This window comes from Leuresthes tenuis, unplaced genomic scaffold (assembly GCF_036924035.1).
Source record: "Leuresthes tenuis unplaced genomic scaffold, fLeuTen1.0.hap1 SCAF_12, whole genome shotgun sequence".
NCBI classification, from domain to species: Eukaryota; Metazoa; Chordata; class Actinopteri; order Atheriniformes; family Atherinopsidae; genus Leuresthes; species Leuresthes tenuis.
The window spans coordinates 15,933,708-15,961,228 of NW_027325366.1; the positions used below are offsets into that span (position 1 = coordinate 15,933,708).

The window sequence follows — 27,521 nt, forward strand, 5'->3', positions numbered from 1 at the left end:
GATTTGACTAAAACGTGTAAAGATCAAGATACTCACTCTTGTACGGCGCGAGCTATAGACAGCGCTGTGGAGCCGGTCTCGTTAACGCTGTCCAGGGTCACGTTTGGCAGGTCATCGTCATCGCTGTCACTTTTGATATGCCTTGGCGACAGGCCGTTGGGGTCTGTATGCACTGTGAGAATGGGACACAGACACAGGAGTCAGACACATGACACTGGAGCTGTAAACTTATAAGGCATATCACATTGTGTGCGCTGGAGAGTCTCTCAAATTCTAATGAAGTAATCTCTTTAATTTCATCAACTATTGTAAGTCATATTTTGCTGTTTAGGTTTGACAGTATTTGATGAATATTTGTATAAAGTGTCATTTGAGAGTGTTGAATTGTCCCATATTACGAGTATTTTCAGTCAGCTTTCAAACACATTGCACAACTCAGGGACAGAGCAGTCAACCATGACACTAAACCCAGTAGCTGCATATTCACAGAGCAAAATGAATGCATGCGACCGGACACACACGCACACATAATCTATATCAGCCCCCAGCCTCAGAGATAAGAAGCTGGGTGGAGCACTGTTTAGCTGTTGCTTCAGTAGTTTGTTGTTGTGGGTGAGTCCACAATATGTCCAACTTAAAAGCACATATCCCCCACAACAGCAGCTGACAGAGAATAAAACTCACAATTTATATGTTAGCTGCTTGATTGTTTTACAGAAAATCTAAGTATTTAGGAAGTTAAATTTTTGCTTTACCCAAATTTTCATTTTGCCACAGTTGCAAATACAAGAGGATGCAAAAGGTACGACCGGCATTCATGTCACTGAAGCGTGACTCTTTGAGCCAGTGAGCTCAGTGGTCTCCGTTTCTTGACTTAAAGAGGAACGTTACATCTATTCTGCAAGTTGTAACAACTTGTCGCTTCCTTGGACAATTCATCGGAAACACTGCCTGCAGCCTGCAGCCATTCTGTCCATGCCATCTCCATGGTCGCAAACAGAGAAACATTCTGGGTACGTCAAGAAATCATTGTCAAAAAAAGAAACCTCGCCTGCTGGTGAGAACTTTTATGGCAAAGGGTAGAAAAATCGACAGCATAATCATCATTTGAGTAATTAACCGATTTAAAGGAAGAATCTTTTTTAAAAGAAATACTGCACTACATCAACATGTTTAAGATTGTATGTTGACTACTTATTTCTGAGGATGAAATCATCACAGACACATAATATATGGAGACATACAGTGCTCTCCATTGAGGTCTGCAGCATCCCTGTCTACTGTATGCGTGGTGCTTTTACAAGCTATCAGGACCTCACCTCCTCTGCCCTCTCAGCTGAGACTGTGGCCATAATGGTCGATAATAATGGTCTTGAGTTTGGAGCAGACATGGTGTTATTACTGAAGGGAAGAATGAGGGGGGGGGCACAGAAATAATGCTCTAACTCGGTTGGACTTTTGCTTTTAAAGGTTTCTACTGTTGTCGGAGACGAGGACATGCAGAGTGGTCAGCAGCCCCGTGGAAAACCTGTAATTAGTTAGAAATGCATCGTGTGTTAGAAAGGGGGTATTTTGAACAAGGGACAAAAAGGAGGAGTGGAGAGGTGGGCAGAGCACCGGATTTCTTTCTTTCTCTCCTGTTGTTTCCAGTCAAGCCCTGTTTCCATGGCAACCTCCTGCCGGAGACAGGGAGACAGCATTGAAAGAAAGGGTACCCACCCTCTCTTAAAGAGGATGGCCAACCTGTTTGTGTGTGTGTGTGTGTTGGTGGGGGTGCACGGGAGAGGGAATTTGAGCATTTTAGAGTATGTCTTTGATGAGAACTCAAAAAAACAACGATAACATCAAACTTCTTAATGGGAGGAAGGGGTTTAATTTATAATTTCCCTGATGTCAACAACTTATTTGTCAATAACCAATCAATAATACCTGATGATTAATAACGGCTAATGTTTTTTTTTTCTTTTTCCGTAAGTGCAAAACAATAGCTAAATATTCTGTTTGTGTGATAGTTTTTTTGTTTTCTCCTAATGAGTAAATGTATCCACCGCACCCAACATACAACATTTATTCCCTTTATTTTCTTTGTGTTTGTTGGCATCAGAGCTGGGTAGAGCTGATGCTGGTCTGTGCATATACCCATGCACGTGTTTGTGCCACCCATCTTCAATATCCAGCCCCACCCTCTTATGTAAGTTTTGTTTTTCCTATCCTTCCTTCTTTCCTCTCCTCTAGAATAGATATCCAGCACTTAAAACGCCCATCTCTGAGGACCACCACACCCAGCCGGCCAAGTGTCTGTCTGAGCACATGTTCTAATTACACATCTTTGTTGTTTGCCTCTACGTACAGTACATACATGGGTGTGAGCACAAGTCTAAATGTGTCCATCCGTTCTCAAGGGAGTGACAAGAAGCGACCTCTTTTACAACCAACAGTTGCCCTGTGTACAGCTCAGACTTGGAAAGAAACACCTACTGTAGGCTTGCTTCCAGTGGTTGGCAGTAAAACCACACCCAGAGAGAGAAAACCAATAATACACTCAAGGCAACGCCATAGACGTCCAATACTCAAACTACCCAAGGTATTTGCTCCTCGATAGAAGGAAAAGGAAAATGCACTGCGAGCTATTACAGATGGGTTAGGCGTTCAGTCTGAAGGGGAATCATTTTTGCATGCAAGGTCCATTCTGACAGCATGCCACCTTCACGGCACTGAATCTACAACAGAACATCTGAGCAGACAGTAAAACTGTTAGGGATATCTCACACATACGCAGACAGTTATTTACTGCTGAATGCCTGTCTGAGTCAACCCTTGAGTTTGATTCAGAGACAGTTCAAACAAACTAATCTTATTACTAATTCTAATTTTAACAGTTTGGTCATGTTTCAGACAGTAAGAAACCCTGCTTATGCTTGGGTAATCATTTCATGTCAGATTTCGGATTTCTAATAAATACTTCTTTATACTTAAAAATGGGTTAAAGTTGCCAGGAGCCTTAATTACAGGAGTTGCCAGTAATTCAAAGTAAAAAAAATCGGAATCATTGTCTTTCCCTCAGTTTCGTTGGTAGAGAAACAGCAAATGTACAGTGTTTCTCACTGAAAATGATGAAAGAGATAAAAAATTCATTCCAAAAGAACAAAGAATATGAATATGTAACACTGAGAGCACAGTCTCACCTTTGCCCTGGCTTTTGGCCTCTTCCATCAGAGGTAGCATAATAGCATTGTTGAGACTGGAGGGGGACCGCACGGCAGTGGTGTACATGAGGGGCAGTGACTGTACCACAACTGGGATGCGGTGAACATGGCTGGCCAGCTTCCCTCCTTGCAGGCTCAGAGGGCTGGATGGAGGCGGCGGCACAGACTGCAGGATGTGCAAATACGGCTGTCCTCTCACCCCACTTCCAGGGGCCACCAGAGGGCCTGGCGTGAGCACCGATGGAGCTGAGGTGATAACCGATGGAGAGGAGGAGGAGGATGACGACGATAAAGAAGACGGGGAGAAGGCAGATCTGAGGGGGGATGACGCTGAGGTTGTGATGGTGGTGGTAGATGAAGAAGAGGGGCGGGGTTTGTTGATCGACAGGTCGACAGGCTCGGTCTGTGTGTGAAACTGCAGGTCGTGAGCAAGTAGGTCTTCTGGGGGTTCGGGTTTAACTCTGCTGAGGAAGAAGGGGACGCTGTCCATCGCCGAATAAGGGCGCACTTTAGGTGACTGTGGGAGGAAAAGAAGCACCGACGTTAGACTTTATTATTTACTACCATGAAAACCTGTGACACAATTTTATCTTTCACTTACCACAAAGAGTGGTACATTGAGTAATTAAGATCAAGGATCAAAGGGCTGCATGTCAGAGATGTATATGCAGTGACATTTGTTTGAGAAGCAGCTTCACATTCAATCAAGCCTTCAACTCTTCCCGTGTCATCGAATGGTGCCATGTGAAATGCAGAAGTAAAGATAGCGTTCTCACACTCGCCTTCTTCCACTTTTTCTTTCTTTTCTCTTGGCGTGGGCTGTACTCTCTCCCTTTCCCTCCCACTTTCCATGACTCCCACTCAAACGCAGCTCTCTTGGCTCACCATGTATCTCTCCTAAATCTCCTTTGTGACGGTGGAAAAACATCATATGGGCTCAATTTCCTGACCGTCTCCCTCTGTCTCTCAGCGATGGGCCTCTTAAGGCCAACGCTGGTGGCTTAGAGTATCCCTCTACACATCTTTCACTTAACACCGCGCAGACTGTAACACAACCGCTCCATCTGTCTGCAGGTTTCAGGGACCTGTTTATGCAGAGGAGATAACAGAAAGCATGCATGGTAGAAAAGCAATACTATGTTTCTATACACTCCCAAACAGCTCCTCTTTCATATCAGTCTTTGTTCTAATGTCAAACCTCCCAAGTTACATTTGATGTAGCTGATCTCGGCTCACTTTGTTCAGTTAGAGAGGGTTGCTGCAGTGGTGTAGGTCCTCACAGTGGAGACTTTCAGAGTCACACTTGGAGCCACCAGGGAGGAAGAACCAGAATTTTTACACTTTTAAATAAAATGAGGAAAGCTCATAAAAAGTTCAAACTTTCCAATGGCAGCTGCATCACAAATGAAAAATGTTCAACACTGTGAATTTTTGTCCTCACTTTTTGTTTTGAAGACTCACATCTCTTTCTCATTATGTAATCCAGAGATTTGATCAGTGGGGAATTTTTATGACTGTCTGTGTGAGCGTCGTTTTATGCGATGGCTTACTATTTTTTTTTCTCCAAGAGTTATCGAGACTACAGGAAATGCTACGACCTCATGAATTCACAAAAAAAAAAAAAAAAAAAAAAAAAATCTTCTCAGTGCAGAACTCCTTCTCAGTTGGAAAACAAATTGTGCCCTGTGAAACATGCCCTCTGATGGCCTCTGGACCTTAGTAGGGTTCAGCTCAAGGGCACTGGTGTCAAGTCAAGATTCACAGTATATCATGGTCTGGTTCATATTTACCACCCACCCCGTGTTTTCAGTACAGGCCTTTAAAGCAATTTATGTCTACAACTATTCCTTAGAAGAAACATTTAAAGTGGTTTGATAAAGGCTTATTATGTATTACACAATATCAGCGGCCATACATATTTCAAAATGCTTGTTCCCAGTCTTTTTGGAAAAAATTACCCTTTTCCTGTGATGAAGAAACTTCTTCAGCAACTTTTTCTTAGCAGCGCAGTTCAGTCAGATGCTTCCCTGAAGGGGGTGACCATTTATAGTCAATAGTTATTAAGTTATAACAAGCAGAGAAGACTCTTCCTTTCAGAGGTCACTCTCAGAGAATCAGAGCAACGATGAAGGCTCTCCTGGGAGAACTAAATGTCCTTTATAAAGACATACTAAGTAATTAGATAAACTAAAGACAAAAGTGAGAGCATCAATAGGAGGAGTCTGAATGTGCGGTAAAAGAAAAATGGCTTAACAATAATAACAATAGGTTTCAGGTTAAAAGGCCATCCTCTGCACATTTGTGGTTGGAGTTTAAATCAGCTGGAAGCCAAGCAGCTAATGAATGAGCCACTGAAGGCAAAGCATGAATGAGGCAGCTGATGTCTATCAGCTGATGCTTTTCATTGCCCTGCGTGAATAAACAAAATGCTTGGTTTTTGTGGTAGAAATGCTTTTTGGAGTTGTTTGTTCCCTCACACAGGCATATCATATGAAGCAGCAGAGCACCCTCAGTGATGTGTCTACGTAGGATGTGATCAGGCATACTGTAAGTCACCTGCATTTTTGTTGTTTGTCTACGTTCAGTGCATAGTCTTTGTACCTAATGTCAAATAAGCCTGTATAAAATGGAATCGGGGTAAAAACATGCTTAAGGTCACATTTATGCACATATAGCGCAGACAATGACAATGACTAAAATTGAATCATGTATGCATCATCAAATTCACGTGAGACGAACAACTAAAAACTGCAGATAAAATATCTCATCATGCAGCCATAGGGTGATTGTTAATTTATGACTCTCGTGGAGGGAAGATATAATGTGATGTAAAACTGAATTTACTTTGTAAGACATGTCATTATACTCACAAGAATTGGATGCTCTGCAGTGCATAACCATAATCAACTCCAAGAATTCCTTTTAATGAACCTATATAACAAACTTCTGTTGAACATACTTGTTAGTAGACTCTGTATTTCATCAACAGATTCCTCCTTTAAATTGTCCAAATACTATCTGGTGATTATATATGATTTTACATTTTAAGAGGAATGGATATATTAATTGTCAATATATTTTTTTGTGATGAGGAATGTCATCTCTGCTCCTCTTGTATCAACTCCCGTCTTAGTCTTTTTCATTCGAAAGAGCCTCAGGCTACCATCTAGCTGCACATCCGCATGATCTCTCTGAGTTTGCATTTTCTGTATCGCAAGTGTGTGTCACAGTCTGCCTAGAGCTATGCTGCCTGAAGGCTTTGAATTTATTAGATCCACTCAGGCTAATCTCAATAGTATGCAAATATTCTCTTAGTAAGTGGGCGTGGTTGACCACTTGAGTTATGAAGTATTGACAGTTTTTCTTCATAGTCAAAGATGTGAAACTTTTTCAAGAGCCAAGCACAAACGTAGTCTGACGACTGTTAAGTAATATGTTCTGATTAATAAAAGAGATTTGTGCCAAGTCTTGGACTGTGATTGGCTGAGCCATGGTTGCAGCTTTGGCAAATACACACATATTACGGTATGTCATTTGTCTTGGTTTGAAAAGCTCTGTCCCACTTTGTACTGCATCCTGCCTTGTCTAAACATTCCACCTGTGTTCAATAAGTTGCTTACCCTACATCTGTGTTCTATAAGCTCATTGCTCATTGCTTGGTTTCTACTCCACTGTTTTATTTGCTCTTGGTAAGATCATCTTCACATGCCATACTGTAATTTTGCTCCTTGTGCCTCTGGTTCCCTTGTTAGTTTTCTTGTGTGTTGACCCTAATCTCTTATTCAGATTTTTTTTGCCTTATTTTGTTTGCTCTGCTGACTTCTAGTAGTTAATAAATCTTGGCGCAAATGGGGCTTTTCCGTGTCATAACTGAATATGAAAATAGAACGTGAGAATAGTATTTATTGCAAATACGTATGCATCAGCTCCCTCAGTAAAAATTAAACAACTACAGGACCAACTCAGTAGCTGGATGATTAGGGTACATAAGCACAAAAGTCCTGAGCAGCAGTTGAATTCCAAGCTGAACAGAACTTTTACTAAAAGTGCCATTATTAGCATAGTTTGTCTGCAGTTAATCAGTACAGTTACACACACAGATGAGGATTTAATTTTCAAACCTTTTAATCTTGTCCAATTTGACAACTGAAATTATCACCGAACAGAGTTCATGAACCACAAGACATCAAATGTGCCATCTGGTAATATGGTCTTACCTATGTGATAACATCTGTTTGTGAATGATTACATGTGTCTCAAACTCATCCAATAGCGTCAGGTTAGCAAGATTCCCCTCAAACTTTAATGAACTAGATCCCAATATTGGCCAAAATAATAAATGTTTATTGCCAAAAAAGGCCAAATATCTATTCTATTTAATAATTCTAAAGTTTCAGGTGCAGTTGGTAATGCTGTGCTGATACTATCAGATTCTCCTTTACTGTGAATCAACAATAAGGAATGCAGGAAAAGTAGCTAAATGTGAATTACCTAAAAAGTAAAAAAATGATCAAATGCGTCAGAGAGAGACATATTAGGTTTTTCTCCAAACCACATGCCAAGCACATGTAAATAGATGTAATAGAAGAAATCAGCAAAAAATAGAGAAATAAGAGCAGCATGTCACTGACAAATAAAAGGGGCAGATCAGGGTTCCGCTCAAGCAAAATTAGTGTTTGTGGAATCAAAAATACAGCCTGTGGTTATAGAAGGTTATCCATGGTAAAAAACTTTTTTTTCTAATAATTTAAATCGATCATTTTGAAAGTGGAAAAATATATATGATTGACTTTAACTGAGAACATAGGTGCTATGCTGCAGGTCTCCTCGACCAACCACATTCCATGTTATCCTATTTAAACAACATAAAATGAAGAAAACAAGCAAGCCGTGCGAGTTAATCATGAACCAAAAGGCCTGATTAATGAAAAAGATTTTGGATTCATTGCCATAGATGGAAATATTAAACACAGGGTTAAGTCTGTTTACTAATTTTGTCTGACATAAAGTGAGGCAGTGGACGCACAGTTAAAATTCAACTTGATTCTATGAAAAAGTGACAGCCCCAGTATCCAAACAAGACTTACTGTATGCCACAAAGGCCGATTGTTTTTGTATAAGCAATCTAATTTCTATTAAAATGATGTCATATTTATTTTTTTGTTTACTTTTGTTTCACATTTGTTTGTTTTTTGTTTAGTTTTGTGTTAACGATACGATCGTAAAAGCATAAAAACAGTTAAAAACATCACCAATTTCCTCTGGTTCTGAGGCAAACTTATGAGGTTGATCAAAACAATAGAGATGTGGTGTTACACAAAAATGCAAACCAGAAACCGTTGCATTTTGAGGTCAGGTTTTCAAACAACTCTCAACCAGCAGAAATGGAAAACTTAAGCCACCTCCACTCTTGTTTTGACAGATACAAACACGTGTGTGTGCGCAATCCCACACACATTCATACACACTGGCACACGTAAAGATACGCTCGACCCGCTTGCCTCCCTCTGTTCTCATGCATTGTCTTTATTAGGGGATACTGGTTAGCGGGACAGATTTTCCAGCCCCTTGCAGGCGAATTGTCAAACGAGGCAGACCATTTCCAGCAAGCCCTTGGCCCCACGCCACCCAAATGAAGACCACATTTCTACAGCAGTCGAAACTGTCTGTCTGCGTCTGCCATCTAAAGGGAAGCTCAGTCTGTTAGGGCAAGATTGGATCTCAATGCACTTCAAAGCTGTGTGGGCTGCAGCGCTCACATCCTGTCTGCGACTGACATCACCACTTGGGGAATGGTTTCAAACCCCAGGTATATAAGGTAGCAGCACAACAGTACAGCTCTCAAATCCTTGAGCAACAGCTGAGGGCAGGACACACAGAAAGTAACCCACCTGCTGCCTCTCTGTCTAGGTCTTAGATGTGAGACAGATTCAATTCTTATCAACACAGAGCACATCCACAGCCAAACAATCCTCTTTAAGAACAGCAATAACCTTATGGGTTATCAGATGCTGGTGTTTTTCTCATCCATCACAGGTTAACGCTCTCAGGTTCATCTCAACGGAAACTGCTGGGTTGATCTCCCTCATGATAAATTAGTGGTAAAAATATCATTGATGTGTCACAAATGGGAATCAATAATAGCTGAACACCAGTTCATCATGATTACAAATATTAGGTGGCCTGCATCCACGGCACACAAATGTGGCAGCATTACAGAGCCACACAGCCCCTGTAACCTAGCAACAGCTTCACCATAACAAGACCACTTTATTTCTAGGTACGTCAGACCACAGAGCACTGATACTGTATGTGGGCCATAAAAACCTTGCATAAGGTATCTTTTTTACATACATGGCATGGCCAGTACACATAGTTTAAATTAACAACAAACTAAAAAAAATTAAATGGAATTCAGCAAAGTACCGTGAAACCTGGAAGTTTGTGAACCGTTTGTTTCATTTTCTGCATGAATATGATCTGAGTCATCAGAATTTCAATCAAATCTAAACAAATTCGGAGAGAATATCATAAATGAAAATCCATCTTCATGGCACGAGCAGCAAAAGAATGTTAACTTCTGAAATTAGCACTTGATTTTCAGTGAAATTAATTTGTGGGTGTTTTTACAATCAAAGCCATGACAATCAGGGGTCATTTGTTCAATGAACAGGGATCCACCAATGTCTGATTTTTACAAATGGCTTGTATATTATTGTTAACAAATGTTAATGTTAATACCACCATTAGAACACTGTGTGGTGGGTATTGCAGGGCTTCAAGGAGAAAGCAAAGGCTCTCCAAACAGAATGTGGCTCCAGTTTTTTAGAAATCAGAAGAATAAGCCAGAGGCCTGTTGGAAAAACGTCTTGCGGAAAGGTGAGACCATATTGTAATTGAACTTTTTGGTTTAAACAAGAAGCATAATGTTTGGGGTGAGGACAAGATTGCCGTCCAACACAAGTACATTATGCAATCTGTGAAAGATGGTGGTGGTACCATTATGGTTTGGGCCTGCTTTGCAAGGAATTCTGAATTGTGCAAGCATATTTGGAAGGAAAACATCAGGGTATCTGTTTGAAAATTAAACCTCAACAGAAATGGGTCACGCAGCGAGACAAGTCATTCTACCGATAAAGGTTAAAGAAGAATAAAGTTAATGTTTTGGAATGACCGGGTCAAAGACAGAAATGTTGTGGAAGGACCTGAAGCAGGCAGTTCATGTGAGAAAACCCAGCAACATCTGGAGAGAGTTGAAGCTGTTCTGTAAAAAGGAATGGACCAAAATTCTTCCAAGCTGGTGTACAGGACTGATAAACAGTAACAGGAAACATTTAGTTGCAGTAATTGTTGCGAGAGGAAGTTACACCATATACTGAAAGCAAAGGTTTACATATAATGTTGAGCTATTTCACTCTTTTAAAAAATTCCAAAGTATGATATATTTGTCTAAATTGTTTTTATGGAACTTCTGACACGGTTTAAGGTTTGTGATTGCAGAGATAGTTTTGACAAACTTTCATGCACCACTAGTGTGTTTTGTGTAAAAAAACCAAAACAGATCATCAAAGCTTGAACATTGATGGAGGACAATTGACAGCACTTACAAGGCTTGTAGTGACAAGCGCTTCCCCTGTGACAAAAATGAATTGAGTGAAAGAAACAACAAAAAAGTGTTGTAGAGCTCTGTGATTGAGTCATGCCATGTGTGACATACATTGAGGGGAAGAGTATAACATAGTGTGTTGTGTATTTATATCTGAGTGCAAGTGGCTGTTTGTCAGCGTCTGTCAGAGAGACATAGAGAAGCAGGAGCACACAAAGACGTATATGATTTAGAGTTTCTCATGAAACTATCCTCCCCAGAGCAGTGACTACATCTGTGCAACCATCCGCAGCCAGCATGGACTCTGCTGGCCTCAGTCACCTCCCCAAAAGACCCCACTGCATTCCTCCTCCAGCTGTGGCTCTCCTCCTCTTCATGGTTCTTCTCTTCTTTCTGCTTACTACCATGCTCTCCAACCACTCCTCTTAGCCCCCACACTCACTCTCTCAGTTACTCACTTGCTTTGGCCTGGGAGTGATTATCAGCCCATTGCCAAGAGGAGGAAAGAAGGAGAGGAAAGCAGGAAAAAAAAGAAGGAATTGTCTGGAAAACAACTGCTCTCTTACCCCTTGTTCCGATTCCAGGGGCTCAGCTTTGACTCGGACTGCAGGCATTCCGTCAAGCATTAACATCCTGTTTCTTAGGCTGCCTGTGAAGGAACACAGAGGAGGTGTAAGACGGGTGTTTTAGCATGACTAAGCAGGTCCCACACTCAATTATTCACACACGGACATCTACAATGTTGTGCTTGCACCCACTGAGAGATAAACACATTTAAAATAGACATGAATTCATGTTTTTAGATCATCAGAAGCTGACAGACAAGAGATGTGTCCAAACTGTAGAAACTCAGTGCACAGCGTAACTCCGTCTTAATAATAACGATTTTCATTCATCCTGGTAGGCTGCTCACTTAATAACACTGAATACAATCCTCTTAAGACTACAATGCAATACAAACACACGCTTTCATATGGTTGCTCAACAGCAATGGCCTCAGCACAACGTGAGTTTTCTCTGCTAATACAAGGAAAACATTGAAAAAAAAAATCAATTGAAAATGCAAAAGTGAAATTGTGAATATACTCCTCATGATCACATGCAGCAACAATCAAAAGTTTGGACATGTCTACTGATACCACAACAGGACACATGTACTTTAACACATTTCCTCTCTGCCAGAGGTTGTCAGTAAAGTGGGCAGCAGTGCCCATTTCCTCAGTTACGTGCTGTGGCTTTAAGAGGGATACTCAAATGGAGCCAGTGACAACAATGCATGTTCCATATCCCTCAGCTGGGGCCGACCTGAGGTAACCCTCCCTCTTATTATTTTAGCAGCACTACATGGAGGAATGCAAGCAAGGCAAATAGACTCTAAACATCTCTATTACTCTCTGCTGTTGGCACCAGTAGTAGGATTTGTGGCCCAGTCTTTGCAGTCAGCAGCAAAAAGGCCATCGTGACCACTATTATTCAAAGAAAAAAAGCTGAGCCAGTGATGAATGACATATATTTCCTTTAAGCAGCTGATGTCTGAACATCTAATTACTGCAAACATCTCACATTTCACACAATATCCGTGTAGTCCGTCCAACTTAAAACACATGTGTCTTTTTTGCTCAAGACACTCATTAAGGGGAAAAAAACACCTTTTAAGAACTGTAGCAGCAGTCTCATCTAATGCCACATATTGTTCCTTTTCCTCTCAGGTTCTCAAGCTGAGGGCTAATCCTGGCTGTGCTTGTGTGTAAGTTGAGGTAGCAAAAGAGAGAGGATTTGCTCGTTCAATCTGCAACCCCCCAGATTCTCGCCTCTCAGGTCTAAGTCCCTCAGGTACCCTGGCTGTGCTGCTATTGTATTGTTGTCCAGGATGTCCTTCGGCTTCAGGTCTTGGTAGGCCCAGATAGCGTTACCATAGTAACGTTGGGCTGGTGGAGCTGCAGCCTCAGTCAACCCTCAAGCCAAGTGTTGAGGAGAAAAGAGAAGGGAGCACACTGAGACAGGCAGAAAGTGAGATTTGTTTTCCTCTGGATGACCGTCATTCTTGCAAAAGCATATTTTGCTCACTGGAGAAAAACCATATATTTTCCAGAATAGACATTTCACATAAAATCTTACTTTTCCCTCATGAGGCAAACTGTCAAAAAGTTCTTTCTTGAGCCTCAAAAAGTTTATCTTTTTTATATAGTTATTTTTGCTTGCACCTGCATTGCCAAGTCACAAATGCATATTTCTTGAAAACAGCAACCTTCTAAATTGTGCCCCGAAATCCAGGTAATCCAGGGGTTTGCGAGCACCTTCCTAATAAACTGACCTGCAGAGGACCATTCAAAGGAAATCAATGGCAACTGCATAGCTCTGCTTGTGACTGCAGTGACCAAGGAACTAACAGCAGCGAGAGAGAAACCCAACACTGCATAATGAGCTAACAGAGGAGCGCCACTTATTGAGGAGGTCATGTTAAAAAACTACAAAGTCAGCTCCTGTTAAAGGATCACATTTGCCTCCTGAACATCACAAATCCCAAAGACTTGAAATAATAACAAGGACTTGAGTATGAAATGAACACATTGTGTATTCAGTGTGCTCTATCGCTAAATTTTGTCCGCTGGTGGCAGGCTCAGGCAACCAGCAGTGTGCTGTCCATCAGCGGTATGAGGCACTGTGTGTGGGAGATAGAAAGAGAAGGAGGGGGGAGCTCGAAGGAAACGGGGTAGATTAGGATCACCTTTCCATTTACTGCACTCTGAAATGAAATGGCCATTCCAGGTGTGTGGGGGAGTCGGGGAAGAAGGGAGGGCAGTAGAGTGTGCAGGCATCTCATCCCCGGCCATCACCACACGACACGCACACAAAAATATCAAAGGGAGCAGGTGAAGACTGAAGCCACCTTTAGGAACAGAAATACTCAAAATATCCATATCATATATCATGTTTTCCAACCTCTTTGTTTCTCCTGTCAGTGCTGACCAGAATTGACACTCCCACAACATCTTCACATCTATGACCTCAGGTCCAATATTTCCCAGTTTTCTGATGGCTAATAACTCTGTACCAACTGAGGCAACAGTGACTACAGGAGCGAACGAATAAATGCTTAACATGCCAAACCTAAACCTCTTTAGAAAGTCTCAAACCTTCTGAAATCAAACAATAATCTTACTGATGTCATAAACGGCACACACATGTAAAAAAATACAGTACAAAATGTTAACAACACTATAAACCTGCGGTGCTAAAACAGCTGTGTGGCTCATTCTTGAAATGTATCTTAGCTTTATACCCAAGGTCCAAAAATAAAACCTGCTAGGTGCTAAATGTTTAGTCTCATCACTGACCAGCTGGCCAGTAGATAACTTGATAAAAGTAATGTCACCCCAGTTTATCAAGTGTGACATTACTACATCAAATCAGAGCAGTGTGTAGTACTGTTTGGTACTTTCTACTTTCGACGAAACATCTTTTTTTATCATTTGAAGAATACCACCACATCTTCATAGAAAGAGTCCAAAATAATGATTTAAACCTGATGTTATGTGGACAAAAGCTTGAATTAAATGGAGATGGTATTTATGTAACCAACTGTTCAGCTTTCACAGTGCAGTACTAAGTACTGCTGGCAAAATCCCTCAAATGTGTGTGCTGGTGTAGTGGGTGGTTAACATCTCTGTAAGCATGAAGCCAGTTTGTTTAGTACGGTTTCTGGTTGTTCACTAGCAAGAAAGAAAAAAAGAAAAAGAAACACATTTTTATTCAAATGAAAGTTGGGCTTAAACAACCTCATGAAACCAGATTTAGTAACTGGCTGTGTGCACCATCTCTGCTTTCTCCCTTATCTCTTTCTCTCATGTGAACATACTTGCAGACACGCGCAGAAACACGCTGCAACAGAAGGGCCCCACCAGTGCTTTGTGCCCATGTCGAGCGCCCACAGCAACTGTGTGCATCTGTGTCACAGAGGCCAGACCTGCTGCCACAGGCTGGGACAGAAGAGAGCTGAAAAGAGGGAGGGTGCAGTGAATCATGGGTGATACATGAGGAAGGATTAAGAAAGGTGATAGCAAAAGAAGTAACTGAGGGTGGAGCCTGTCGAAGAGTTGCTGGCAAGAGCAGCGGTGAGGGGAGCAATCAAGGAGAGTTGAAGGGGTTGGAAAGGGGTAGTTTAGCGGGGGGGACAGGAGGAGGGGCAGGAGTCAAAGAAGCAAGAGAGGGTTATGGATCAGAGCCAAGGCCCGGTCGAGCGCAAAGCACACGGTGCAAGAATGCCAACAGACCCCCTCCCACCCAGTCCTCGACCAAAAAGAGAGAAAGGAGAACAAGGGAGAAAAGCTGCTGAGAAAAACATTTAAAAATATTACAAAACCTAAACAAATTAGGGATCAGAGCTATATGTGCAAATTATCGAAACCGAGGTGTTAGGTGATGTGAGACAAGCATTTCCTGTGTTTTGCCTGCACTGTCTGCCACTGGCCTCTTTGCTGCAGCTCATTTCCCTCTTCTGTGCCTCTGGACACCCCAATGTGACACATTGGCCTGATAACCGGCCCACAACTGCTAGCTCACCAGCACACTATTCAACTTCCTCTCTTTTGAGGATTGAGTGCAAGCACTTTTTGTAAAGCTGTAAAAGCACACTCACAATTACACTATCTTGATCAATGTAACAAAGAAAGCACTTGCTGGCCAAAGAGGGTATGCTGAGTGACGCTTTTGTAGATGTTATTAAATGAAGGTTCAATAAATTTATTCCTATTGACTTTGTATGCTAGACACAACAGAGCTGCAGCTGAATCACAGCTGGTTTTAAATCTTAACCTCAGTCTGATTCATGTTGAGCTGTGTCTGCTCATGACCTCATCCAGTTGGCCTAATTCTGCTTGAGAGCCATTCAAATACTGTAGTTCCCTGCAGAATGGATACTTAAAGAGTAACTTCAACAATACTGGATTTGGTCAAAGGTACAGCAGACTTGTATCTCCAACCCACTCAGTGCTGTCTTGCACTGGAAAATACTTTGTTATACCACATAAATAATAAACCATTTCTGTGCCACAAGCACAGGTTGTTAAAGCATGGGGAGAGATGACTACAATTAAATGGCAAAGAAAGTTGTAGGGTTTCGTAGTTCGTAGTTAGCACTGCAATATCTTTTCACTATACAATATCTAATGAAGAGGTACTCCATAAGATAAGCAAGTGGAAAGAAGTAAGTGTGCCATCTTTCTCTTTGTAAGACTTAAATTTAAAAGAGCAATCAATGAATCAAATTCAAAATACATCGCAGCGTACTGATGCCATGATGCAACTCATGGATTTTTTTTATATACCCTCACTGCCTGGTCAGACTTCACTTTTTTGCAAGTTGTTTTTCGCTGCCTTGTTTAGACTGTTTTTTAAAATTCGATGATGCCAAAAGTGATAAACTTACCCTCTAAAGCCACAGAAGGCGCCTAACATTTGTTTTTGCTTGCAGCGAAGAGAAGTACTCCCCATGATGAGTTAAGTGACCTTTATGTAAAACTGGTGGAGTTTCCCCTTTCATAGTTTCCTACCCAAAAACAACACATAACAGGTAAACAGTGACGATTCTCCTTGTTATGCATGTGTCTGTGAGAGCAAGCTGAAGATGTGTGCTTTCCCTCACTGTTCACTCCTGGGTGTACTGACATGGACATAGTTTTTTTTTTTTTCAGTCATTCCTGGCAGTCTGTGAATGGTCTCAGAATTTCCATTTCATAAGCCGTATTTTCCTTGGCAAGAGCAGCAAGCAAAGTCTTTTAGATGCTTCTAGGACATTTTTGAACAAGGCTCAAGAGAGCAGAGCGCTGCTACCTCGCTGCTTGTAAAAGTGTGGACGACTGACCAGCGCAACAGCATCAAATCTCAGCATATACGCACTAACAGTAAAAACAGAAAGAAAGAAAAAGTGTTCTCCTTTAGGGTTAATAGTCCTTTAAAGATGCACTCAGCTGAGGCTTTTACCTCAAAACACTGCCCTTTCATCAGAGAATACATCCGTTCCACGGAGGGAAAACACAACTTTCTACATGAGCACAGCTATTAATAGACACGAGACACTCATCATGTGTTAGATAATTCAATCTCTGGGAAATACAGAGATTGAAAATACAGCATTGGAAATACAGCAAAACTTGGGAAAACTTAAAAGCCCTCAACACTTTAAAATAGAACTCATGCTAGTGACATGCTGAACACACATTTAACCTGAATGCATTGATTCAGCTGACTCACCATTTTGCATTGTCATTAGAATAATTTCCACCATCACATACATAAAAACAGCTTGATGAAACAAACTGTTCAATTTGTTTTCCACTATTAGGGCCCTTTCCTTTACAATGTCTGTGCTCAACGTCTGACCTTTGTCACATTGTATTTAACTGAGCATCTATTGACGTTAGCATCATGGATTTAGTTAAAACGTCCATGATGCAGCACTTTGCGAACATTCAGGTTAAGATCCAAATGAAATAGGAGAGCCAAATTACTTGGAAAAGGCAATCTGTCAAATCTGTAGCAAAAAAACAAAGGTGGACAAAGGGAGCAATGCCACATTCAAAACTACTTCAACCTAATGGAAGAATAGGATGATGGAAAGAAACAATAAAATCCATCACAATTTTTTGTATGACAATTAAAAGAAAATTGCACAATCATACGATTGTGCATACAGAGTCTGTCAGTAGAAACAAAATACAGTCACCAACGCTCCCTGGTTATCAGGTATTGAACATCCCTTCTGTGACCATTCTTAGAGCTAGTAATGACAAAATGCTTGTTAAAAAATCCCATCTACAAGAACAAAGTAAGCATTTGTTAAAACAAAGACACTGTGTAGAATAGACTTAGGCAGCTCCAACACAGACTTCACAGGCTGAATGCAGAATGGCACAAAATGAGTATTGATTTCATCGACCATTGTGTCCGAATTCACGGCAAGCTTCACTACAATGAAATCCAGCTTCAAGAAACCCTCAAACCAATGCCCATTTGTCGCACTGCTTCGCAGAGTAGATTCTTTTTGGCATTACATTCGTCTGTACAGTTTCAGATAGTTTGGACCAACCAGCATCGTATGCTGACAGCTACAGGCAGGTTGTAGATGTGATGAAAGTCAATAATTGCTAGTCATTAGAAGGTTAGCATAGATGCAGCTAAACCGTTACATCAGAGTTGGTAGAATTTCTTTGCTAAAAGACAGCTAAGAACAACACTGAGGGCTTTCCCTTTGTGGTTTTCTTTTCTCAACTGACTTTGAAATTGTGCATGGCTTCATAGATGTGTGACAAACCACATCAAATTACTATATTATTGAACAATCATTTTTTTCTTTCTTTTTTTTAAAAGTTGAATCGAGCTACTTGTGCAACAAACGGATGTGATTTATGGTTAAAGGAGCCCAGGCTCATCAGGTTTTGGTACAGTATCTGATGAGAACATGGTCTCAACAACAATGTGGCTTACCAGCTCTTTTTCCCCACACAATGACTTGATCGTGTAAGTTCCTGTATACATCTAATGCAAAAAACTCCCTTCCTGTGCAGTTTACAGTTTAATATAAACTCTATTCACAGCAGAGGAAACCAATCAAAAGAGGCAAAAAAGTCAAATATAATATGTATGTGTGTTCTTGCATTACTCTGCGGCGACATAAATCTGTTTCCATGGTCATATTGTGGGTACTCACTGCTTTCTGGGGGCAAAAAGCAAGTTGCAATAACGTTTATCTTTCTAAAACATGGTTAGGCTGGGTTCCAAATGAATGTAAGTGAGTAGAATGTCCTCTAAAGTGATGGAAACAAGGCAGCGAATATGAAAGTCTGAGAGAACGCATGTTGTTTTTGCCTGCGTGAGCCAAAGAGCTCAGCACCTGAGAGGAAACCAGCTCCAATTATAGTTGATACTCATGTAAATACACAGACAACACACAATACACACACACACAAACACACAGGACACATGCGCACTAGTAAGGCCCACGGAAGTTCCCATATTCTGGTGGATTGCCCTTGGGTCCTTGCTATTTCTGCCAGGGGCAGGGGGATCCTGTGTCAGTAATCCTGTCAGGATGAGGGGATGAGGTTGCCGGATGCAGCTCAAGTCCATTGCCTTTACCAGCACACACATGTGCAGCCACACGCACATGAAAATGATTTGTAAGACCACTTTCATGAGTAGGAAATGCATACAATGCATCAACCAAGACAGTTCCTTCACCCAACAAAAGTACATTTTTGGATAAAATGTGCTGGAATCTCATAACACGCCAGCATCGGAACACACTTTCACAATCAGTCAAAGGACATTCAAGCAGCAAAAAAAGACTTTTAACAATTCTGCAACCAGTTAATCAGATGTCTTAAATGTCTCATGTTAAATCTGTCAAAGGTTTTTGTAAAAAAAAAAAAATCTCTGTTCAAAAATACAATTTCTCAATTGTACAAAGGGGAAATCTTCTGTAAATTTCCTTTTTTTCTTTTCAGTGCCTTTTTGTCATTGTAAAAGATCCCCACCTCCACCATTACCACCTCCGTCTCCCTTGTGAAACTGTGGGAAATGAAGAAGCTGTTTATTCTGAGAGGAAACACTCAAACTGAAAAGAAGAGTCTGTGGCTGTCTGGTTTGTCTGTCTCTGTTTGTGTGTCAATTGCACTTCTTATATGGCTGACTTCCTGAGCCACTGCTCTGTTCTACAGTCTGTCTAACACACACACACACACAGGCTCACATACCTTGTGACCTCTGCCTGCACCCACAACGAACCATATTTGTGTTAGATTCAGACATAGACACTCACATACAAAATCTCTCTTAGTATTGCAGCTCTGCCCATGAAAGAAGAATATGGATGCCCATTCAACACTAACAGCCACCCACACACAGACACCTACAGTGTGCACACACAAACCAAGCACAAATACACGCACACACACTCCTCCACAGCGCTCCAGAGAGGTAAACAGAAGAGTCTGACATCCTCTTGCATCATGTGCCTCAAATGCAGCTGAGAAACAGCTAAACAAGCTGTGACTGTGACAGCTCTAAAATGAAGTGGCATTACTCAAGTGAGCGTTGACTTCCAAGTCAAAGCAATTTGTGACACTATTCTAGACAATTTGTGTTCAATTGAAGACAATTTTTGATGTAATCGTGGGAAAGAATAAGCCAAACATTCAGCATGAGAGCTGCATTTAGAGCAGAAGAAACCACAATCAGATGCTACAAAACAGCTCCTAGACAGCCAGTTTACTAATAGGTCTTCTTGCTTGAACATAATCCAGTGACCTCTCAGGAACACCACAGACACACACAGACTCACTCACCTCTGCAAATGCAGTAGGGTCAGTAGCTGTGCATCTAAAATAGCCTCTGACACAAAAACCTCACTTGTACCAAAGGAGGGGGGAGGTGGAGCCAACGAGCAAACCAGGATGAGACTGCTGTATAGCGCCTCTGCATTTTTTTCATATACACCAAGTCATGTGGTCATATGAAGGTAATACACATGTTGGCAACTTAGTGCAGCCTTTCAGGAAGATATTGTAAGACTCTGCATCTCTATGGTGATGTATACAGATCACAAGGCTGCACAGTGCATGCAAGACTGAGAAATAGAGAGAGAGAGGTTAGCTTCAGCAGATCAATAGAAACTGCACTCACTGACTCTGTTCCAGCCTCTTATTTACTCCCCATTCACAGGTTCTTAGTTGAGGTGGCCACACTGCAGTACTCAAATTGACAGAGTTGCATCGTGTACGCAATTCTCTGTAAACACTAAAATGAGCAGACTGGTGAATAACTTAATTTGAAGACTTTATGAGCCAAAATACAGAGCGGCAATAAATGCTGGCTGTCTGTGATAAGTATTGAAGCCCATCAAGAGAGCTTGTTGTGATGCAAACGAGTAACAGTCAGTACAAAGTCCTCTCAGGCTGACATTTAGCTACTGTTTACATGCTGAAAAAAGGGTCAGAGTAAAACCATGCTCCCATCCAATGTTTAGGATGCAGCAGAATGGCTTACTCACAATAAACTGTATCTTTCACACCATCACGACCAACCACCCACATACTTCCCTTTCCCCAAGGGGTGAAAGTACACTCCTGTCCTAATGGGGGGATTCTTTAAGTAGGCTTCTGCCTTTTATCCCCAAAGGCTCTGGTAGCATATGTGTGTGCTCTTCTAACATATATGCTGGGATGTCATCCCCCCCCTTCCCCCCACATAGGCACTGTGTACATACTACTCACAATAGCTTCTCCTCTAAATGCATCACAGCACATGTGCACTCACATGCACTCTCGAAGATCGACCTAGATGTTCTACATTAACGGTACAATGCAAGCATGCACAGGCAACAATCCACTGACTCATCTACAGCATCTCCTGCGAGCAAGTCATTTAGAGATCATACACGCTCAAACACTTTTTCTGGTCCTTTTTTTTTGGTTACCTATTTTTTTCCTCACTCGCTATCTCTTGTGATACGAACAGCAGTGAGAATGCAGCCCATAGTGAGGACACAAGCATTTTAGTGTTTAAAAGCCTCGCAGAATCCTCTTGTTGCAACATCACAAAATGTGTACCTTAGTTAACCTTACTTTGTGCTGACACAACCAAATCCATCCCAACATGTTGCACATGGAAAGAGACAATAACGAACCAACCAAAACATTCCAACACACTGACACTTATTACATCAAATGTGCACAGTTATTTTCGCTCACCGAGTTTTTTCCTCTTGGTTTGACCCATTCCAGCTCTCCAAAGCCACTCGATAAAAGCCAGCAGCTGTATTTACCTCTATTACTCATTTACTCACGCCTTTACTTTGATTATTTTCCTCCCTTTTTGAGCTGATGCTTTGCCATGTTGATATCTGGCTGCGGCAGCTAATACAGAGGAGATACGGACCGTAGCACGAACTTCCATTCGGCTGTGCTGAAGTCAAAGAGCAAGTGGAGTGCCACAGCCTCCCTAAATGGATTCCACATGCTATCCGCATTACTTCCTCTCCCCACAATTGACCTACGGTACAACTGGAAACAAAGTTCACGGCATCCTTACACACGTCTGCAGAAGCCATCTGGCACAAATGTTAAAAAGAATCAGTTCCCCAAAGATTCTGTAAAGAGAAACTGTTTCTGGAAAAACAGCACAGAAATGGTCCACAACACTGGAAAAGCAGATTTCTAGAAATAGAAATAGAAAAATACTTTATTCTAATTTTATTCTAATGCTCCTACATTCCCTTTTCTTGGCTTCCTTCTTTTTTTCCTTCCATCTGTCAAACTTCCGTATTTGGTTGAAGTAAATTACACCCTCGGTAGAAAGAGGAAATGTCATCACAGAGAGAGAGAGAGTGCTTCCGCTGGAATACATTGCCACCCTGACCATGGAAACATGTCAAGGAACTTTAAATCTGAGTCTGGGGGCAAGCTCTGAGAGTAATGAGTCACTTCCAGTAAACACTGAGTGTGCAACTCCGGAGAAGGTGTCATCACTCAAAAGAAAAAAAGACAAGGAAAGAAAAGGGTCAATGTGCTGGTCAAACGTCATTGTAAAATGTGCCTCCACTTTAGCATGTTTGTTATTGGATTAGTTTCTCTGATCACTGAAATAAACGCTGGCATGCTCTGCAGTAGCTTTGACAATAAGAGGCTCCTTCTGAGATTTCAGAACAATGCAACTGATTTTTTTTTTAAACAGTTGCACTGCTGTTTCTCAAGCTGTGATCACTCTAGTTACATTGTAAATTCTTTCTGTCTTTTTTTTCACTATTTACACTATCAATTGTGGAGTCGATGACAGTTGTGCAATACTTTCCTTGCTCTGTGTCTCTTTCTCTCAATCACTAAACACACAAGCTGTAGCACTCTGTGTGCAGCCTTAACTCAATCTGGTAAACAAACGGGGGCTGGAGACCCAGGTCAAAGGTTGAATCCACAAGAGAAAATCGCACAGGGAGGTAACATTTTGTCATCCTCTGACATGATGAAATTACAGGACGGGGACCTCAGTCCACAGACATCACATACAAATATTATGTGTTACTTCACCCTTGGCAATTTCAAAACAACCTCTACTGCATGTCTTACTATTCAGAATGAATCAACCGCAAATAAGCAAGATTCCTACATCTATCAGCATATGAAGTTATCTCTTTGACTCCTCAACCTGGAAGAGCAACTTTATAATCAGGACCATTTCTGATTCTCCTCTCTCCTCTTTGGCCTGGGCTTACAATTAGGGACCCACAAGAATCCAGCCATGTACTGTCATGCAAACAGTCTATCTACTATCAATGCTGATACACTCCATAAGACCCACCTGGATCAATGAGCACTCACTCAATATGCCAGCAGTTAACCCAGCTGATTAGAGGCTAATGCTGGGAATTCCATCTCCCTGAATAAGAATCAGCTCTACATGTTGTTACAATGAACAAGCCAGAGCGCAGCGCTTCTTCCTGAAAGATTCAATCTGTCAACACGAGTCCAATTTGTGTGGCGTGATCTGTGGCTGACTGAGAATGCCTTTGGTGGGGGAATCCTTCAGAGCAATTAAACATCCCGGGCAGAGAGACGTTGATGGACAGATAGAGTCTATCTGTTGGTGATTGGCTTTTTAATTGAGTGCCCCCCACTCCACCACCTGTACTGATCTCTATCATAAGTCCATGGTCCATTTCTCAGGGTGGGGGGTTGAAGCACTGAAGGAATCAGAGTGACAGTAGCAGCTTGATGCACTTTCGAGGAAAACAACAAGATGTGTGGGGCATCATAGTGTTAACATAATTGCATGTATTGTTTTTTTTAGAACATTAACAGCAGAGGGTTTTTTTTAACAAATACAGAAAAAAACAATATACTTTCATTTAGAGGCCACCGCTTTGCATCTTTAACCTGATGCCTAAGGATCGATGTTTTAGCTGGAAAACGTTGACGCTTTGGTCTAATCTTAGATTTTTCAGTTATTTGAAACAGTTGTTGAAGCTTGTCCTGGCAACATTTAGGTAGGCTTAATTAGTAACGGGAAATTTATTAAACTCAATATTTATGTATATCATAAGAAATTACAAGAAACTCATTATCAATCTTTCTAAAAACTGTCAATAACCTATTAACTGGTTTCTTATAAAAAAAGTTGAAAATATCTCAAATTATGACAATAAATTTATTAACTATGTGAGTTTTAACGCTAATTATGAGTTAATAAGCATGTTTTAAGGGCATGTTCCCTAAACGTTTATTACATGTAAACAAGATGACGGACTTCATCATCTCAGGAGATCTGTAGAACCATTGCTGCACCACCACCACCACCACCAAAAAAAAAACCTCATACTATGACAATACCAAGAGAACAAATTTAAAGAGGGCAATTAAGAGTTTAAACGGTTTTGTTGGCTTCAGTTCAAAGATCTGCAGCTGCTAACTTGGTAACTTATTCACTTTTCTCAGAGTGCAGAATGCATCATCATTGACCCAGTGTATATACACTGGGACGTTTTAAAAAATATTGATTGTTTCCAAATTTTCAATAGCGCAGCAGTCAAGGGAGAACTATCATTAGAAAGATGGTTTCTATGTCATTCACCTTTTTTCAACCATTTGTCAGTGATGCTCTCGGTGCCAATTGTTGTGCAGCTCAGTGAGTTCTGAAGTAAAGATTTGTTTTAATATACTTCATACTATTAATCAAATCCACGCTATCCAGTGTTGACTGTGACCCTGATTGCAGATATGGGTCAATGTTGTGGTACTTAACGTTAAAGTAATTCCTTATTTTGTCCTTATGTGATTGCTGTTACAACGAAAATAGTCAACAGAATCAAGCCATAATTTAGAAAACTTCACTGATTTGATTGTGGGCATCTGCAAATATTTGAGTGGTGCGCCAGTTCCAAAGCTGTTGATGCATAATGTGAAGAGGCTACTCTACACATATGATAATATCAGCCGGCTTATTCGTGCACATGAAGACGGTCCCTTTGTGAATGGATTTAAGTGAGACTTTAAATGGGCACTAATCCCCCCTCACTGAACATTGAAGAACTGCAGGGGGTCTCGTCCACACACGCAGACACACATAACTCCACCCCCTACTGCAGAAGTAGATGGCATCCTTCATTACCCCCATGGGGGAATTTCTGTTGACTCTTGGACAGAAGAGTCAACACATATGGGTACACACCAGCACATGGAAGATAATTCCGAGTACTCATGGTCTCGCTAAAAGTACACTTACATGTACACAGTATATTGATTAACTGACTTTTCTACAGATGCAACCACAATTTAGCACAAACACCCAATGGCTGACACTCTGATAAAGGCAAGGCAGGGCCTCTCCACATCGCAAGGGTAAAGTCACCGAGGTCAGTGCTTAGTTTCCACATCAAACCCAAGAGCAGAGGCCAAAGTCTCATCCCCCCCTCCCACCTTCCTCTCTTCTTCCCTCCCTCCCTCTTCTGCCCACCCTACCCCTCCACACACACACAAACTAAAAAAAAAAAACGCCCTCCTCCTCCCTCACTGGATGTACAAATGCCTTTGCTGTCAGCTCTGCCCTGGTCCCCTGTAATTGAAAATAACAGCCAAGGGCCAGCCCCCGGCCACTCTCTCCTGCCTGGTGGCTCTCTGCCTCGGTGACAGCCACCCATCAATACCAATGACTATTACCCTGGAAGTGAGAGCGCTGCCGATGACATCCAAGACACCACCCCTGCAACACTCCCACACACACACACACACACACTGTGTGTCCGCTACCCAAGCCTCCTAATGTTTAACCCGTTGCTAACAGCCCTGTGTCTCTGTATCTAAGCTGCTTTAGTAGGCTACAGTGGGCAAACAAGCTGGTCTCTCACACACCACAGTGTTTCACACAAATGCGCACCCACACACATTACACGCTCACACGTACACAACTCTTTTAAGACATGCACAAAAACTCTGACAAGACAGCAAACTTTTTTTTCTTTTTCTTTTTTTTTCCCTCCTCTGAGAAATGTTGAGAGTCTTTGCAGTCTCCCGTCAAGACACTCAGTCAGTGTTGATCTATAACACTTCTTCGCTGTTGAGCAGATTCGTTCTGAAGTTGCGTTGGACTTGCGCGAGGCAAGAGATGTGAAACACAAACCGGTCCCTGCACTGTAAAGTCCAGATGCTGCTCATGCTCACTCTAACATAATGTTTTCTCTGTCTCTCTCTCTTTCAGATCATGACAGCTTCTAAATTCACACTAAGAAAACGGTGTTATATGTCCAGTCGCCACCACGCAGGGTCTCTTGCCCCCCCCACCCCCACCCACCACTGACGGACACCAAACACAATGCCATAGGTGATCTGAGTTGTCATCTGCTTTGACAGAGCAATGACAGCTGAACGAAGCGCACTGAGCACAAGCACAAAACCTAACAACGTGACGAATGAAGCACACACAGCGGCAGCGAGCACAGGAACAGGATAAGAAAAAATGCACAGACCTTGTCAGAAGCTGCAGAGCCGTGGAGACTAGAAGACTGTTTTTCTCTCTACAGTCCTCTCTGTCTCGTCTCCTCCTCTCCCTCTCCTTTCCTCTTCTCTCCTCTCACTCTGCGTGAATGTACGAGTGTTTGTGTGTGTGATAATGTGTGTGTGTGAGAGTGTATGTGAGCGAGCAGCTCCCTCCCCTTCTGCCTCTCAGCTGCTCGGCTCAGGCAGTTCTCAGGAAATGAATAGGAGCGCACAGAGAACTGTTGTACTTGCAAATGACTTACCCCGAGTCACATGATCCGCTAAATGTAGGGTGGGCCGGTGGGTGGAGGCTTCATAAGCAAAAGGGAAGACAATATACTCTAAGCTTTAACAGCATGCATCGAATTACATGGGGCCCCTCCGGGGAGGTTTCCGACGCGTCCGTTCTCAACCAGCCCAAACTCCCTCTCTGTCCCTCGCGGAGCGCGGCCGTGCGCCCCGGGCTAGGGGTGAGCGCCGCAGCACCTCCCCGTTTAAAGGGGACGGAGAGGAAAGGGAAACAGAAAATTAGCTCAACTGGCTCACTTTACAGGATATTAGGTGGTCTGGTGACAATTTCCAGAAACTTGATTTGAGTTGTTCTTTTTTCCCCCCCCTTAATTGGGTCTTTTTGCCATGTGCACGAGTAGTAAGAACAGAGCATTGATAGCCACAGCACAAATCCATTAACCAGTCAATCAGTAAGAGGATTAACGGGTAAACATTTTTTTTATTAAAATTAAATCTAGAGTGTGAAGGTTCCAGCTTCTGTCGGATCCGGATACATTTCTGTTTCTTGGTTGGCTGAAATTTAGTGAAATCAGGTTGGCATTGTTCTCTGTTTACAAAGAAGAAGCCATGTATCAATTAATAAATTGTCAAATGAATGCATTGGCAGATTAATAAACAGATATTAAAACTAACTTTTGAAAAAAATACCTTTAGCTCAAACCTTACTTCTTAAATTCAGGTATACAGGTGAAGACAAACTAATTCTATTGTTGTAATGATATATTGACAGTTTTGATTGGGAAATAATCATTTAGGTGTGCAACCAGTTATTTGTAGACAATATTTGTTAAGAAATGACCCAACATTGAATTGTGTATTCAAACTGAGTCAGATCGTTTGTCCTGTCAATTTTACTCACATAGTAGTAAATCACGCTTATAGCTGACTATAGCTAAT

The 27,521-nt window shown here is 41.7% G+C and overlaps 1 protein-coding gene across 2 annotated transcripts in view; it reads right to left on the minus strand.

The window, feature by feature from the left end:
- The window catches only part of klf12b (Kruppel like factor 12b), a 40,456-nt gene extending 13,697 nt beyond the window's left edge, over nt 1–26,759 (minus strand). The window contains exons 1-4 of one of the 2 annotated variants that reach the window (XM_072396617.1): nt 26,597–26,759; nt 11,379–11,461; nt 3,186–3,723; nt 37–172 (exon numbers count right to left, since the gene is read on the minus strand). In XM_072396617.1, coding sequence (XP_072252718.1) covers nt 37–172; nt 3,186–3,723; nt 11,379–11,444 — 740 coding nt within the window. In that variant the 5' untranslated portion in view covers nt 11,445–11,461; nt 26,597–26,759. The other variant, XM_072396616.1, reaches the window with a different exon arrangement.
- Between the last annotated feature and the right edge of the window lie 762 nt (nt 26,760–27,521).